Raw genomic sequence first — 17555 nt, 5'->3', positions numbered from 1 at the left:
TGTTCGTATTTAGCCTATAGCTGTAAGAGGTTTAGAGGAGCTTTCTAGGAGCATATGTTAACCTCAAGTTTTAGTGAAGTGTTAGAGACTAAATTCAGAAAGACCTTACATGAAAATAGAGAAAAAGCTATAGACTGTGAATCAGGATGGGGACTAGCAAATCTGTAGTGGGTGGTGAGACAGCAGCTCCTGCTAATGAGACCTGTGGTACAGAAAACTTACAATGGAATACCCATCCAGTCTGCAAACACTGCCTGAGTTTGACATGCTTGGATCTGCAAGGTCTGAATCAAAGTCAGTCAACATGTTGATCAAGTCTGTAATACCATGGACAAGAACAAGGTAAGAACTTTTACTTATCATTTGGGTATGGTTCTGCATTTCCTCCTTTTTTCAGTAAATAAAATAGCCTGAGGTAAAATGTGTGTGTTCCACTGAATTGTGAGGTCTTCAGAGAACCCGCAGCTTGTAGGTAAGTGAGTCATTAAACACATTTAGCACTGCCGGCATGAAAATAATTGGGAACTAGCCTCTCCGCCCTTGGAAATGTTCTGCATGTAGGGAATTATTTTAAAACCAAATTAAATCTCGGCATGGAATTCTGATGCTATCGTTTAAACAAATCTAATAAGTGCAGATTGATTTACAAAGACTGTTTTCAAAGAATTTAATGCATTGGTGACATTTCATAGAAAAGCAAATTACAGGAACCTACTTTTAAAAGTGTGATTGCATCTGGATTGGCAGATAAAATCAATACAAATTAGCCAACATGTTGTTCATACTCAAATCAAAAGTTAGAATGCTTCATAATCCTTTCCTTTTTTTTATGTCTGACCAATTTAGTTTGGGGAAAGCCAGAAAAAAAAATACAGTTTTAAATTCAGATAAATGTTAGTTTCTAAAGATTGTTACTCAACTATTGTCTCAAATTTACACATTCCTGAAGAGATACTGCATATTTAATTATATGTCTTAAAAATAGTAAAATGAGAAGAGAAAAAGCATAGGCTAGGAAGAATAAGACAAAAAAATAACAATCTGAAATACTGGGCTAAATTCTTCCTGTCTGCTTTTCCTTGTACATTTCAGTTGTTTTGCCTATAGATTTGTGTATTTCAAAATGTACTGATTCCATCTAGAATAAAAGGCAAGGGAAAATACTACTCATAGAAAAATAGATGACTTTAGAAGACTGTGCATGATAATAGAAGATAAAGAAGGGATAATTAATTCAGTACAGTTAAAGCTACTGGCTGTCCATTAGGTTGTATAGAATCAAATACAGCTTTTAGAGCTTTTAAGCCAAAAAACCACAAAAAACAGATGACTTAGATGTAACAGCCAGGAATTTGGGAGTTTTAAACCTGAGTAAAATTAACAGCTATTTCAATCCTTGTGGCAATGACAGAAACAGTTTTTTTTAGGACATTATTGTCCTTTGTTCTTTGTTTTCAAATATGCATTAATGACATGACATGCTTATCATGACAGTGTTTTCTTCCTCATTAATTTAATTTAGTGTAGATGCAAGCAAACCCAGCTCTACCCCCAAGGAGCTTACAAGTCAGTAGGAAAATGAGGCAGATTCTGCTTTTGTTCCTAACTGTGAAAAAGGGTTTTGATATGTTATAGACTGAATGTTTATAATCCCTTCTCAAATCCTATATTGAAACCCCAGACCCCAGTGTGATGGTATTTGGAGGTGAGGGATCTTGGGGGTGATTATATCATGAGGGCAGAGCCTTCATGAGTGGGATCCCTTATAGAGAGGCCCCAGAGAGCTCTCAGCCCATTTCTCCATAGGTGGACGTGGTGTGAAGACAGTTGGGTACGAACCAGGAAATGGCCCCTCAGGAGACACTGAGTCTGCCTGTTCCTTTGATCTTGGACTTCCCAGCCTAAGAACTGTGAGGAATACATTTTTGTTTAGACCTTCCTGTCTATGGTACTTTTGTTGTAACAGCCTGTTGTGCACACTGTTATGTTGTGTCTCTTTGCCTCTGCCTATGTTATGCCTTTCTCTGCATGCTTCTTCCTGCGCCCACCCCCCATCATTCTATGACCTACTTCCTGTGCCTGCTGTGAGCTTCCCAATGGAAGTCTGCTGCTACAGACTAGCTTTTCAGACTCTGACGGTGGTATTCCTGAGAGTTTAGAAAATAAGCTATCAAGTATCAAGTACTTTAGTTATTTTTCAAAGGTGTTGATGTTATGTCCCAGACGAGCAATTTTGTTGTCAGCCCTGTGTTTGTGAAAGCACTGTGGGTGTCAGAGGTTTCTATGCAAGAACAAGAACATGGTGTCAAGAAAGCAGAGGCAGACAGTGGACAAGGTGTTAGGGATGTGTGTGCCACTAGAGTGAGAATCCTGTCAGTGACAATAGTGGGACAGCCATATCAGAGCTCAACTGAAATGACCTGGAACTTCTGCTCTTCGTGATTTATCATCAGTTCAGTTCAGTTGCTCAGTTCAGTTCAGTTCAGTCACTCAGTCGTGTCTGACTCTTTGCGACCCCATGAATCGCAGCACGCCAGGCCTCCCTGTCCATCACCAACTCCCGGAGTTCACTCAGACTCACGTCCATCGAGTCCGTGATGCCATCCAGCCATCTCATCCTCTGTCGTCCCCTTCTCCTCCTGCCCCCAATCCCTCCCAGCATCAGAGTCTTTTCCAATGAGTCAACTCTTCACATGAGGTGGCCAAAGTACTGGAGTTTCAGCTTTAGCATCATTCCTTCCAAAGAAATCCCAGGGCTGATCTCCTTCAGAATGGACTGGTTGGATCTCCTTGCAGTCCAAGGGACTCTCAAGAGTCTTCTCCAACACCACAGTTCAAAAGCATCAATTCTTCGGCACTCAGCCTTCTTCACAGTCCAACTCTCACATCCATACATGACCACAGGAAAAACCATAGCCTTGACTAGATGGACCTTAGTCGGCAAAGTAATGTCTCTGCTTTTGAATATGCTATCTAGGTTGGTCATAACTTTTCTTCCAAGGAGTAAGCGTCTTTTAATTTCATGGCTGCAGTCACCATCTGCAGTGATTTTGGAGCCCCCCAAAATAAAGTCTGACACTGTTTCCACTGTTTCCCCATCTATTTCCCATGAAGTGATGGGACCAGATGCCATGATCATTCCCATGATCTTAGTTTGTTGATTGTTGAGTTTGAAGCCAACTTTTTCACTCTCCTCTTTCACTTTTATCAAGAGGCTCTTTAGTTCTTCACTTTCTGCCATAAGGGTGGTGCCATCTGCATATCTAAGGTTATTGATATTTCTCCCGGCAATCTTGATTCCAGTTTGTCAGCCCAGCATTTCACATGATGTACTCTGCGTATAAGTTAAATAAGCAGGGTGACAAGTTAAGTAAGCATTGATGCACTCCTTTCCCAATTTGGAACCATGTTGTTCCAGTCCAGTCCTAACTGTGGCTTCTTGACCTGCATACAGATTTCTCAAGAGGCAGGTCAGGTGGTCTGGTATTCCCATTTCTTTCAGAATTTCCCATAGTTTGTTTTGATCCACACAGCCAAAGGCTTTGGTGTAGTCAATGAAGCAAAAGTACATGTTTTTCTGGAACTCTCTTGCTTTTTCTTTGATCCAATGGATGATGTCAATTTGGTGTCTGGTTCCTCTGCCTTTTCCAAATCCAGCTTGAACATCTGGAAGTTCCCAGTTCACATATTGTTGAAGCCTGTCTTGGAGAATTTTGAGCATTACTTTGCTAGCATGTGAGATGAGTGCAATTGTGCAGTAGTTTGAATGTTCTTTGGCATTGCCTTTCTTTGGGATTGGAATGAAAACTGATCTTTTCCAGTCCTGTGGCCACTGCTGAGTGTTCCAAATTTGCAGGCATATTGAGTGCAGCACTTTCACAGCATCATTTTTTAGGATTTGAAATAGCTCAACTGGAATTCCGTCATCTCCACTAGCTTTGTTTGTAGTGATGCTTCCTAAGGCCCACTTGACTTCACATTCCAGGATGTCTGGCTCTAGGTGAGAGATCACACCATCTTGATTATCTGGGTCATGAAGATCTTTTTTGCATAGTTCTTCTGTGTATTCTTGCCACCTCTTCTTAATATCTTCTGCTTCTGTTAGATCCATACCATTTCTGTCCTTTATTGATTTATCATAAAGATATTTATGATTTCTTTCTCTTTTTATGGTTTATCATAATGATACCATTTTGCTTAGGAAGCAAGTAAACCTACGCAGTGATGATTAATGCCACAAAAGTTGTGGGGAATCTCAACATAATATCAAGTCATAAAATGAGAAGAGTAAGAATTGCTCATTATCACGTGATAGCAAGACATGATATGCAGTTATGCATAGGAAAACTAAAAAAAGCCATATATTTAATTAGATCAATGAAACTATCAGCTGTCCAGAAACCCAGAGGATTTACTCTTTCAATGGAGCTCCTCTGCAGTTTTACTATTCTGGATGGAAATCATTCTAGAAGACTCCTACTTCCTCAAAGTGCTGGTAAACATTTTCTCGATATTAGCCATTATTATGAACATTGATTGTTACATTTATGAAATGCCAAGAAGTACGTGCGCCTACTGAAGTTGCTGTGGCTACGTTTCTTAATGTCAGAAATCCTGGAAGTACATGCTTTTGTTGTGTTTGCTTTTCTGTCCTTTTCTCTGCTGTCAAACATACCATACCCAGCTTTCTGATTGTTACACTAAAAAGCTTCCCATCTTTTTCTCCCCTGCCATTTCTGACTGGCTTTGGCGTGTACTCAAGCCTGTTAGAATAGTGCTTAGAGTAAATAGATTGAGAAATTTAGAGTATCAAGTTTATTCCTTTGGCTAATCACACTCCCTTGTAGGCTGATATTTGACACTCAGTAAAAATTTTGCGGTTGTGTCTGACTCTGCGGCCCCATGAACTGTAGCCCACCAGGCTTCTCTGTCCATGGGATTTCCCAGCAAGAATACTGGAGTGGGTTGCCATTTCCTCCTCCAGGGGATTTTCCCAACCCAGGGATTGAATTTTAGTATACCAATGGGCTATGCAGAGAACAAAATTTACCAGAGTCACTAAAATGAAACTTCTGACTTTTATATTAATCTACAATTGTTGAGAGTAATGAGGAAGACTAGTGGTATACTGGGAAATGGTAACAATTAGTGTTCTTGGGGGAAATAGCCCTGGTAACATTTGCTGGTTTCCATGGTATAAATATGCCTACCCTGGCCAATTTCAAGCTAACAATCATTTAATACTTGGCTTGCAAATTTTCTGAAAATTTAACTGTCAGCCCCTACCAGCAGGTACTCCAGCACACCACTGGGATGGGTAGAAGAGTCATAGAGTTAAATCCTTGTCATTTTCTATAACAGGAAGTAAATAAAGTCTAAAATTGATAAATCAAGACATAAGCAGAATAAGCATCTCAATTATAAACATGTAAATAAAAGGCTAGAAAAAAAACAAAAAGTTCAAAGTTTTAAAGTATAAGTCTTTTAATTTTAGATATGTACATGTATGATATACATGATAACAATAAAAAAAGATTTTTAAAATTTTATAACAAAAAGAAGTGGAATAAAGGTATTATTATATTAGCCAATCTTTGTAGGTGAGGTCAGTGATGGAAATTGCTCTCCTCCAAACTAAGGTCTGTTTCTGTGCAAGGCATGACATAGATGCCTTCATTTCTACCACTAGGAATTGTCCCTTCCATTATGGAAATCCTATGGATTTGAAGCTGAGGGTGGTGGTGTTCAGTTGCTAAGTCATGTCAGACTCTTTGCAACCCCATGGACTGTAGCACACCAGGCTCCTCTATCCTTCACTATCTCCTGGAGTTTGCTCAAATTGATGTCCATTGAGTCAGTGGTACTATCAAGCCATCTATCCTCTGCCTCTCCCTTCTCCTTTTGCCTTCAATTTTCTCCAGCATCAGGGTCTTTTCCAATGAGTTGGCTCTTCTCATCAGATGGCCAAACTACTAGAGCTTTAGCTTCAGCCTGACCCAAACTTGGTAGTGAGTAACTTCATCAAAACATGAAGTCTCCATTAAAATATACAACACAGTAAAATCATGTAATAAACCCACATAGGGTGTGACAGCGGGACTTGAAGTTAAGTGGGCTCCAAGGACTGAACAGGGCCACCTCCTTCCCCACATGTACACCATTGATTTGCTAGGGAGAATGAGTCTTTATCTAACAACTCCCTGCCAAAGCAAAAGATGATGGAAGGCTGATGAGAATTTGAGCTGGGTCTGGGCCAGCACCAGTATTCCAAAAACATTATGAAAAATGTTATTGCTATCAGCTATCGGATCCTAAGAGGCTGTGAAAGTGGACACGGCTGCATTGTTCTTACCTGAGTATCCACACGCTTCACCTGGAGATGGATGCAAAAGGCCCACTTCCCTGGAAGCTGCCTCCTAAACTAGACGTGAACCTGCACCCTGGGATCTAAGCATCCAGCGTGGGTGATAACTGAACTTCTTAATACTTCTGCTCTGCTGAGGTGCAGGCAGAGCCTGGCAATGAAGGAGAGCTTGGACTGCTATTCTCCTGAACTCCTTTCATTCCAGCTGCACTGCTTTCTCCATGCTACGCCTGCAGTTTGCTCTACTTCATTTCACTGTCCTCTTTTTAGATGCAAATGATGCATGTATTCATCCTAATGAAACAAAAGTGCAGAAATATGAAGAATACAAATGAAAAATGAATCATCCCCTTTAAGGCCCGCATATTTCCCAAGATGAGGCGCCAAGTGCAGTGGCATAAAGTGGATGTTGAACAAACGTTTACTGAGTCATTGAACAAAATAACAAGGGAAATGACAACTCTAGGAGCCTTTTATACATGGACCTCTTTCCATTCCTCTCTCTCTCCTTCACCTTCCCCTCTTTCCCCCATATTTATACCAAGGAGGGCTACTGTGTCTTCCAAATTTTAACCTAGTGATCAACTGGAGTGATTATCTCAATTATCTCACAAATTTTAAATGCATTTTTTATTTGTGTAGCTGGTAAGAATTTTAGCTCACACACTCAGACATTTAAAACACGTTGCTTTAGTTTTCCATAATTAAGTTCTATTTTCAGTCCCTATTTTACCTAGGAGATTTCTCCCTCAACTTTTCAGGGTTGCCTATGAACCCCAAGGGTGCCTCTAAAACTCAAGGAATTAACAGAGGGCAGAGGAGCATCTGTCCCACCCTCGTGTTTGCTGAGGCAGAATCTCTTCTCATCTTCTGCTTCACGTAGAAGGTCGCTGTCTCCACACGGCTAGGCCTGCTGTATCAGCTTCTCTCCCTTGGCTCGTCTCTACTCTTAGCCACGGAGGCCCGTTAGGCTGGCTCAGGATTGTCTGGCCAAACACTCCTCACAGTCTTTCCTCCCAAACTCAATGTGTTCTACCCAGTAAATTACAGGTGCTTCTGAAACTGTTAGGTAGCATTTCAGGGGCTCTGAAGAGCTCTGGTCATTTGTGTCTCGGCACAGAAAGAATTTAGCTGGAAGAAATGTCATAGACAAGTGATTTATTAGAATAAAGTGAGAGGGTGCTGTCGAGTGCTTCATGACTTACATGTTTGTAATCAAAGAAAGCGGGGAGGGGAGAAGACTGTCTTCATCATTCTTGAGTGGACATTACTCTCCCATCATTAGCTTCTCCTGAGCAGGGGAGTTTTTCTTGTCCCTATATGGTCAAGCTAGGTTCACAGATTTTTTTTTTTTTTTATTTTTACTTTATTTTACTTTACAATACTGTATTGGTTTTGCCATACATTGACATGAATCTGCCAAGGGTGTATACAAGCTCCCAATCCGGAATCCCCCTCCCACTCCATATCATCTCTCTGGATCATCCCCGTGCACCAGCCCCAAGCATCCTGTATCTTGTATCGAACATAGACTGGCGCTTCGTTTCTTACATGATAGTATACATGTTTCAATGCCATTCTCCCAAATCATCCCACCCTCTCCCTCACAGTCCAAAAGTCTGTTCTATACATCTGTGTCTCTTTTGCTGTCTCACATACAGGGTTACCATTACCATCTTTCTAAATTCCATATATATGTGTTAGTATACTGCATTGGTGTTTTTCTTTCTGGCTTACTTCACTCTGTATAATCAGCTCCAGTTTCACCCATCTCATTAGAACTGATGCAAATGTATTCTTTTTAATGGCTGAGTAATACTCCATTGTGTATATGTACCACAGCTTTCTTATCCATTCATCTGCTGATGGACATCTAGGTTGTTTCCATGTCCTGGCTATTATAAACAGTGCTGCAGTGAACATTGGGGTACATGTGTCTCTTTCAATTCTGGTTTTCTCAGTGTGTATGCCCAGCAGTGGGATTGCTGGGTCATAAGGCAGTTCTATTTGCAATTTTTTAAGGAATCTCCACACTGTTTTCCATAGTGGCTGTACTAGTTTGCATTTCCACCAACAGTATAAGAGGGTTCCCTTTTCTCCACACCCTCTCCAGCATTTATTGCTTGTAGACTTTTGGATCGCAGCCATTCTGACTGGTGTGAAGTGGTACCTCATTGTGGTCTTGATTTGCCTTTCTCTGATAATGAGTGATGTTGAGCATCTTTTCATGTGTTTGTTAGCCATCCATATGTCTTCTTTGGAGAAATGCCTATTTAGTTCTTTGGCCCACTTTTTGATTGGGTCGTTTATTTTTCTGGAATTGAGCTGCATAAGTTGATTGTATATTTTTGAGATTAGTTGTTTGTCAGTTGCTTCATTTGCTATTGTTTTCTCCCTTTCTGAAGGCTGTCTTTTCACCTTACTTATAGTTTCCTTTGTTGTGCAGAAGCTTTTAATTTTAATTAGATCCCATTTGTTTATTTTTGCTTTTATTTCCAGTATTCTGGGAGGTGGATCATAGAGGATCCTGCTGTGATTTATGTCGGAGAGTGTTTTGCCTATGTTCTCCTCTAGGAGTTTTTATGTGTGCTGAGAATATGTCCTGATTTACTGAGCTCACTGGGCAGGGTGTGGGGCTTATGCTACAATTGTTTTATTGTTTGGGGTCATGTCTCTTGGTTAGGTTACATGGTTCTGTTGCTGAGCAAGCCTGCTTGGTTTAGTGATTAAGCAAACTTTCTTTCTTGAATGATCATTAACTAACAGGTATTAAAAAACAGAGACATCACTTTGCCGACAAAGGTCCTTCCAGTAGTATGTATGGATGTGAGAGTTGGACCATAAAAAAGGCTAAGCACCGAAGAATTGATGCTTTCAAACTGTGGTGCTGGGGAAGACTCTTGAGAGTCCCTGGGATAGCAAGGAGATCAAACTAGTCAGTCCTAAAAGAAATCAACCTGAATATTGATTATTGGATATTGGAAGGACTGGGGATAGAGCTGAAACTCCAATGCTTTGGCCACCCTGATGCAAAGAGCCAACTCATTGGAAAAGACCCTGATGCTGGGAAAGACTGATGGCAAGAGGAGAAGGCAATGACAGAGGATGAGATGGTTAGATGGCATCACTGACTCAATAGACATGAGTTTGAGCAAACTCAGAGAGATAGTGAACAGGGAAGCCTGGCATGCTGCAGCCCATGGCATTGCAAAGAGTTGGACACAACTGAGCGACTGAACAACAGCTCATACATTTTCTATTTACAATCCCCTAATGATTTTAACTATTAATCACCAACATTTAATCACCTACTTTGTTCCTTTATTCCTATTGCTTCTACCCTTACCTCTGCCAACTGCACCTGGTGTGTCTCTCCTCTACCCTTCCAACTAGTCTGCACCCTCACAGAGCAGTGCCTTTCTTCCCACTGTCTTGCAACTCTCCTTTCCTTCCCTATTTGTCACTTCCCCCGCCTATGGAATTCTTATTTAACTTGAGAGTAGCTAGGAGAAGCTAGAGAAACTCACTCTAATTATGTGTTCTTCCAAATCTTTTGTTTATGGCATAAATTTTATGCTTTGAATCCCAAATGGCTTAAATAGTTGAAACTCAAGAGCTAAGAATGACCGCTTGATTTCTGCTTTTCTGCTGCACTGTCTTATCTCTCAGGCAGTGAATGTCTCTACTGAACATGGGAGAGCTGAATGATGAAAGGGATTACCCAGAGCAAAGTCACATCCTTAATACACCATATTATTAACTCACTCTATTTGCAAATATTTTATTGAGCTCCTGGGAGGCATGATGTAAGGAAGGTAGGCACAAAGATGAGTGGTAATTGGTCCCTGTCCTCAAAGGCGTTTACAATCTAGCCAGATGACAAATGCATCCTCATAAAAATAAAAGTTAGTGAATAAAGAATCAAAGATTGAAAGAAAAGCATTATACTTACTCTCTAGCTTCATGGTTCATGATGGGTCTTGGGACTATAGGGCTGCTTTTAAAACTTGTCCAGCCTATTCTTAGGCAACCTGACCAGAAGGGCCAGAGAGCTCTTCAATTCCTTCCCAGTAGTTCAATTAACAGGAGAAAAATCACACTCAAGTTTTGGAGGGTTGTGGAGGTGGGGTTAAGTACGTAGGTAGAAGACATGATTTCTCTGCCCTAAAAGAGTTGATAATCTAGTGGATAAAAGTCATGTCAAAATGAAAGGCCTTAAGATGAAAATAAGTCGATATAATACAGTAAACTATAGCAGGGCTGTGCTATTCAAGGTACATTTACTGAGATCAGAAAATGCATTGAAAACCAAGTTGTAGAGTTAGTTAGGAAAGATTTTGTGGAGGCATTTTGAGATCTTCAAAGAAATGAAAAGATTGAATTATGCTAATAAAAGCTAATGCTTACTGAACATTTCTGTACAAGTTACTGTCTTAAAACACTTTATTATTTTATAAAATTCTCACAACAGTAACACAAGAGTAGGTACTATTTTTATCATTCCCATTTTACAGATCAGGACACTGAAGCACAGAGAGGCTAAGTAACTTGCCTAAAACTACACAGCAGAATTGGAATGCTGACAGTCTGACACCAAAGGTTGCACTCTAAATTACTCTGGTATTTCCCACCTCTTACAAAATAGTTAAGTATTTCAACAAAGAAAACAGTTCAACTTAAAGTGTAAGGTAGAAGAGAGATGGGTCAATGAGGACCTCGCTAAAGTAGAGGGTAACTGCGGGAGCATGACTGGGGAGCACATCCTCCAGGCACCTCACCTCCACCTTGTCCTCCGTGCAGACAGCCAGTCAGTTTCTGGGACTACACTGATTCTAACATCATGGCTGAGAAATGAGGCACTCAAAGCACCTAAATGCCAGGAGTGATTTGCCTGGAGAATCTCAAAGCAGAAAGCCAGCCCTCAATCCCTGTGGCTCCTGGTCCGCATTCTTGCTGCTGCTGTAACACGTGTGAAGGGCAATGCATAGCCCTCAGGGCCAAACCTAGGCATCTGGGTATGAAACCTTGGGCTAAATCCACTTCACTTGCCTTCTCTAATCAAGATCATTTTAAACCTTGCATGTCCTCCAAGGTGCATGTAGCCTCAACAATAAGATGTTTGCCTGAGCTGTTGTCCAGGTTCTTGGAGTCAGATGTGCCTGGTTCAAGCTGAGCCATTAAGACTAGCGAGGACCACTGACCCTCCAACTAGGCATATGTAAGTATCCGCTCAGTGACCTTTTGAAGGTGTAGAGGCCCATAACCTAGTTACACCTGTGCAGAACGATGATGACGCACTTTTCCCCACTCACCTGTCCCTACTTCCCCACACTCCTCACATCCCAGACCAATGACGTACTTCTGTAGTCCTCATCCCATAAATACCCCCACCTCTGGCCTTCGAAAGGAAGATTTGAGCTCTGTTTTTCTGTCTCTTTGTTCTGCTCTCTTGCTGCAAATAATTCTGTTTGCCTCAAATCTAGGCATCTTGGCTTGCTGTGCTTAGGTCAAAATAAACCATAGTGGTGCCCACCAAGCAGAAGGCCATTTTCAGCTCTGAAACTGAATCTAAGTTTCTCTAAAAGAGATCTTTTGTCAGATACCTTCTTGAGGGCAGGGACGGAGCTGTTTTCTAGTAGGGTAATGGAAGTGAGCTAACAGAAGCCTGACTGCTGGTACAGAAGGAATGTGGGGGGAGTGGGAAATGAGCCTAAAAGACTTGTTAGAAGCTTTGTCTCCTGTAAGACCAAGGTCTTACAAGGGAGGTAGAAGAGTTTCTTTGAATTTGGAATTCAGACTGTTACTGAGTCAAAGTTCATAGGCCTTTCCTGCAAGAAGTTAGGAGATAAGATGTTGAGGCAAGAAACGGTGAGTTTTCAAACAGCCAACAGATGAAGAAAAGGGTGGGCTAATATCCTAAAGAACTATCCTAATTCAGGCTTCTCTTCTAAGGAGAAAGGGGGAGTGGGAAGGGCTTCCAGTAAAGGGAGGAAGGAGATTGCAGACCTCTTGGAGCACCACCCCCTCCTCGAAGGAAAGCATCACCTTTTTCCTCTTACTCAGAAGAGCTGGATCACAGAGCTCTGGCAAAAATTCAAGTTGTTAGCAGTTACTTTTATGTTACCTCTCATCTCTGTTTACATGAAAGCTTTCTAGGCTAGCAGTGAACCTATCTTACAAGTAAGGATCATGGGATGGGAACTTTCTTAAGGGAACTTAAAGAGCTATTTGGGCACAGAAAAACATCTTTTCTCTAATGCCTAACTCCTGACATGCAGGGCTAAAGTCATCAAATCCATAAGCTAAAGAATGAGGGAAACCATTTCAATGTGGTGTGTATTCTGTTTTGTCTCTGTTCCAAAACTATACAGTGGTGTTTGAGCCAGATAAACAGTCATCAGCAAAGATAATCCAGAACACTAGGATAAAACAGCCAACACCAGTTCTCAGATTATGCAACCTCAAACCAATCCTGGGACTCAAGAGTGAGGGAATAGTGAGGAATTCTGAGAAACATGGGTGATTAACCTGTCCGCAGGAAGAAAACTGAGGAAAAAGGGCAAGCTGTGGGACTGAATGATCACAATGTGAGTTTACCAATAATATGTATACAATTCAAATCTTTGCTTTAATATCAAAAAGTCCTGACTATTCTCAATGAGCCCTTCTGTGAATCTTCCATCAGCAGCACCTGGGAGGGGGTGGGATTGCCGGACTCTGACCCCACTCTGACCCTTACTGCTGTGTGAATCTTGGACTAGGCTCATGACCTGTGTTAGTATTAAATTCCCAAACAGACAAAACCTATCCTGCCTATATTATCACTGTGCTTATGTGATAATGTGGGAGAACACTTTGAAAAAATGTGTAATACAGCTTACAAAGGAGGGTATGCTTATCTGTAAAATGCAGGTGTGCATGCTAAGTCACTTCAGTCTTGTCTTACTCTTTGCGACCTCATGGACTATAGTCTGCCAGGCTCCTCTGTCCATGGGATTTTCCAGGCAAGAATACTGGTGTGGGTTACCATGTCCCCTTGAAGGGGATCTTCCTGACCCAGGGATCAAACCTGAGTATCCTGCATCTCTTGCATTGGTGGGTGGGTTCTTTACCAGTAGCACCACCTGGGAAGCCAGTAAAATGCAGTTAACACTGACCTCAGCCTCCACAGAGATTCTCTCCTTGTTATAGAGTTCAAATTATATTCCCAAATGAGACATGCCTAGAGGTACAGCAGTTGCTTTCCTGCAATTTTTTGTCTTTTATTGATCTGAGTGCATCAGACATTCATTTGTGCTGTTGGGGCAACACTGGCTCCATGCAATGAGAGCCAGTCACAGAATGCAATTAATTACATGGGAATCATCTGAGGTTTTACTGTCTTGTCTAACCCAGGATACCTGAAAGGAAGCCCTAGCTCTACTCGAAATTCAGAAGTGACCTTTGGCTGTCCGAGTTCTTAGTCTCTCTTCATGTGAGAGCTCTTAAAAATTGCAGCAAGCAACCTGGCTTTTAACTGTTGTCATAATTGCTGCTGATCATTACTCCCCTGGCTGCCCTGCAGACTACAACACTGTATCTGGTTGTCTGGCCTATAATAAGGTGACCGCAATTACTGCCACTATTCATAAGACATACTTACTTGAAACATGACCATTTATTAGATTGTAAACAATTAGGCCACAATCTCTTAAGGGTGGAAAGACCAAGGCTACTAACTTCAGAACTACGACATAGGCATTCTTAGGAAGCATTTGCTGGGGAATAATAAAAACTCTCATTTGTCTAGCACTTCATAATTTATAAAGCATTTTCATATATACCACCAATTGTCAACATTTTGGCTGAGCCTCTCAGACTTTCACCCGTTAAACTATACCTGCTGAAGTAGATTTAAGCTGTTGTAACTCATATTTTAACAAAACCTGCTGGATCTCAATTCTGGCTAAATAACTAAAGTACAACTGAGTAGGACCCTATGGGACCTTCCCAGGAAAGAGCACCTCATGGCCTCTGCTTATAGAAAACTTAGCTTCTGAGGCCTTCCCCAAATTCCAAAGAGCAAATTTAATCAGAAAAGTGAGAAAATGCAGAAACAAAGGAAAACAACCAAGAAAGACAGTAACAATAGCTTAGCCATTAAGCACAATCAAGGACCTTTAGTTCTTCCGGAGTCTCCATACCCTTGAGCTGTTTGCAGATACTGAAACCCCCACCAGGTGGAAGAAGTTAAACTGCATGCTAACCACAAGCCCTTAGATCCCAAATTGGTTGGAACCAGAAGGTTGATGTTGACTCCTGGCTAATTAGACTGTCCATGAGCTGATCACTCTCCCTGCAAACTTCTCGCTCACCCTGTCTTTAATAAACCTTTCCCTGAAATCACTGGGGAGTTGGGATCTTTTGAGCATTAGAGGCTAATACTCCCTGATCAGCCTTGTAAACAAACACTGCACTTTCCTTCACCACAACCTGGCCTCAGTAGATCAGCTCTACTGTGTGCAGGCGAGTAGACACAAGTTTGATGCGGAACAGAAGCACCTGGGGATATTAATACCAGGGACTGAGTCTCCACCTAAGTCCAACTAAATCAAAATTTTTTATGCTGTCAGATGATTCAAATGTGTAGCCAGCACTGTTACACCAAAAAAAACACAAAGTGACAGAAAACTGGTTTCTCGGCCAATTTCTGCCCCCACCAAAGAACCGTGTACCATGGATACATGCAAATGGGGGATTCTGGGTCCCAAACTAATAATTCAGAAGCAATTCCCCTGACCTTTTAGTTACAATTACAGTAAGAATAAAAAATGCCCGGAATATACTACATACTTTCACCATCTAGTCTGCCACTGTCTGCATCCCCTATTGCCTCTCCTAGTCATTAACGAGGAGAAGGCAGTGGCAGCCCACTCCAGCACTCTTGCCTGGAAAATCCCATGGATGGAGGAGCCTGGTAGGCTACAGTCCATGGGGTCACTAAGAATAGGACAACACTGGGCGAATTCACTTTCACTTTTCACTTTTATGCATTGGAGAAGGAAATGGCAATCCACTCCAGTGTTCTTGCCTGGAGGATCCCAGGGACAGGGGGGCCTGGTGAGCTGCTGTCTATGGGGTCGCACAGAGTCGGACATGACTGAAGTGACTTCAGTTCAGTTCAGTTCAGTCGCTCAGTCTTGTCCGACTCTGTGCGACCCCATGAATTGCAGCACTCCAGGCCTCCCTGTTCATCACCAACTCCTGGAGTTCACTCAGACTCACATGCATTGAGTCCGTGATGCCATCCAGCCATCTCATCCTCGGTCATCCCCTTCTCCTCCTGCCCCCAATCCCTCCCAGCATCAGAGTCTTTTCCAATGAGTCAAGTCTTCGCATGAGGTGGCCGAAGTACTGGAGTTTCAGCTTTAGCATCATTCCTTCCAAAGAACACCCAGGACTGATCTCCTTTAGAATGGATTGGTTGGATCTCCTTGCAGTCCAAGGGACTCTCAAGAGTCTTCTTCAACACCACAGTACAAAAGCATCAATTCTTTGGTGCTCAGCTTTCTTCACAGTCCAACTCTCACATCCATACATAACTACTGGAAAAACCATAGCCTTGGCTAGATGGACCTTTGTTGGCAAAGTAATCTCTCTGCTTTTGAATATGCTATCTAGGTTGGTCATAACTTTTCTTCCAAGGAGTAAGCGTGTTTTAATTTCGTGGCTAAAATCACCATCTTCAGTGATTTTAGAGCCCCCCAAAATAAAGTCTGATCCTGTTTCCACTGTTTCTCCATCTAATTCCCATGAAGTGATGGGACCAGATGCCATGATCTTCATTTTCTGAATGTTGAGCTTTAGGCCAGCTTTTTCACTCTCCTCTTTCACTTTCATCCAGAGGCTTTTTAGTTCCTCTTCACTTTCTGCCATAAGAGTGGTGTCATCTGCATATCTGAGGTTATTGATATTTCTCCCAGCAATCTTGATTCCAGCTTGTTCTTCTTCCAGCCTAGCGTTTCTCATGATAGATTCTGCATATAAGTTAAATAAGCAGGGTGACAATATACAGCCTTGACGTACTCCTTTTCCTATTTGGAACCAGTCTGTATCATGTCCATTTCTAACTGTTGCTTCCTGACCTGCATACAGATTTCTCAAGAGGCAGGTCAGGTGGTCTGGTATTCCCATCTCTTTCAGAATTTTCCACAGTTTCTTGTGATCCACACAGTTAAAGGCTTTGGCATAGTCAAGAAAGCAGAAATAGATGTTTTTCTGGAACTCTCTTGCTTTTTCCATGATCCAACAGATGTTGGCAATTTGATCTCTAGTTCCTCTGCCTTTTCTAAAACTAGCTTGAACATCTGGAAGTTCATGGTTCAAGTATTGCTGAAGCCTGGCTTGGAGAATTTTGAGCATTACTTTACTAGCATGTGAGATGAGTGCAATTGTGTGGTAGTTTTAGCATTCTTTGACATTGCCTTTCTTTGGGATTGGAATGAAAACTGATCTTTTCCAGTCCTGTGGCCACTGCTGAGTTTTCCAAATTTGCAGGCATATTGAGTGCAGCACTTTCACATCAGTCATTAAAGAGGAAATATCCAAGTCTTCCAGGAGGAATAATGCAGTCTTGGGAGACAGGCTGACTGAATTAGGGTGAGCCTAGATTTTATCTATTGTAATATGATTTAAGGAGACTGATGCTGATAAGAAACATTAGCTACTTGAAGTTCCTTTCAAAAAGGCAGCTATTATAGTCTGGTATGGGTCTTCCATACTTAGCTCCAGGAGTGATCAAACCTGGACAATGGTCTTGCCTTCCATAAAGTGCATATGAGACCAGCTTCCAAGATATGGTGGGCAGGGCATACTGAGTTGGTGGCTTTCTAGGGGCAGACGGTCAGCTCCTGAATATCCAGGAAGAGAATGAACACGAGGAGCTAGTTTGAGAAGACCTTTGTCCCAGAATCTTTGAATCTTGTACAGTCATGGCCAAGTCAAGAACAACTGAGTCTGATTTGTGTAACAATCACATTACAGAATCCATTTCCCAGCCCAGCCTTTTTTCGTTTTAGAGAGGCGAGCCTCCTCAGGATGTTCCAGCAATTAATTCCATGGCTGAAAGAGGTTTTGTTTGCTGTTAGAAGTCAGTAGGTGAAAATGAGCTAGGTCGTAAATGCTGAACATCAGGTTTCTCTTACAGATTTAA

The 17555-nt window shown here is 41.7% G+C and overlaps 1 protein-coding gene across 1 annotated transcript in view; it reads left to right on the top strand.

The window, feature by feature from the left end:
• The first annotated feature begins 223 nt into the window (after positions 1–223).
• Positions 224–17555, top strand: part of GUCA1C (guanylate cyclase activator 1C) — a 37962-nt gene continuing 20630 nt past the window's right edge. Inside the window, 3 exon segments of the mRNA XM_052644953.1 lie at positions 224–261; positions 263–289; positions 291–342. Coding sequence (XP_052500913.1) covers positions 224–261; positions 263–289; positions 291–342 — 117 coding nt within the window.

The sequence above is a fragment of the Budorcas taxicolor genome, chromosome 1 (genome assembly GCF_023091745.1).
Source record: "Budorcas taxicolor isolate Tak-1 chromosome 1, Takin1.1, whole genome shotgun sequence".
Taxonomy (NCBI): Eukaryota; Metazoa; Chordata; class Mammalia; order Artiodactyla; family Bovidae; genus Budorcas; species Budorcas taxicolor.
Note: the sequence above shows the minus strand (reverse complement) of the source record. Positions and strands in the feature narration are given on the sequence as shown.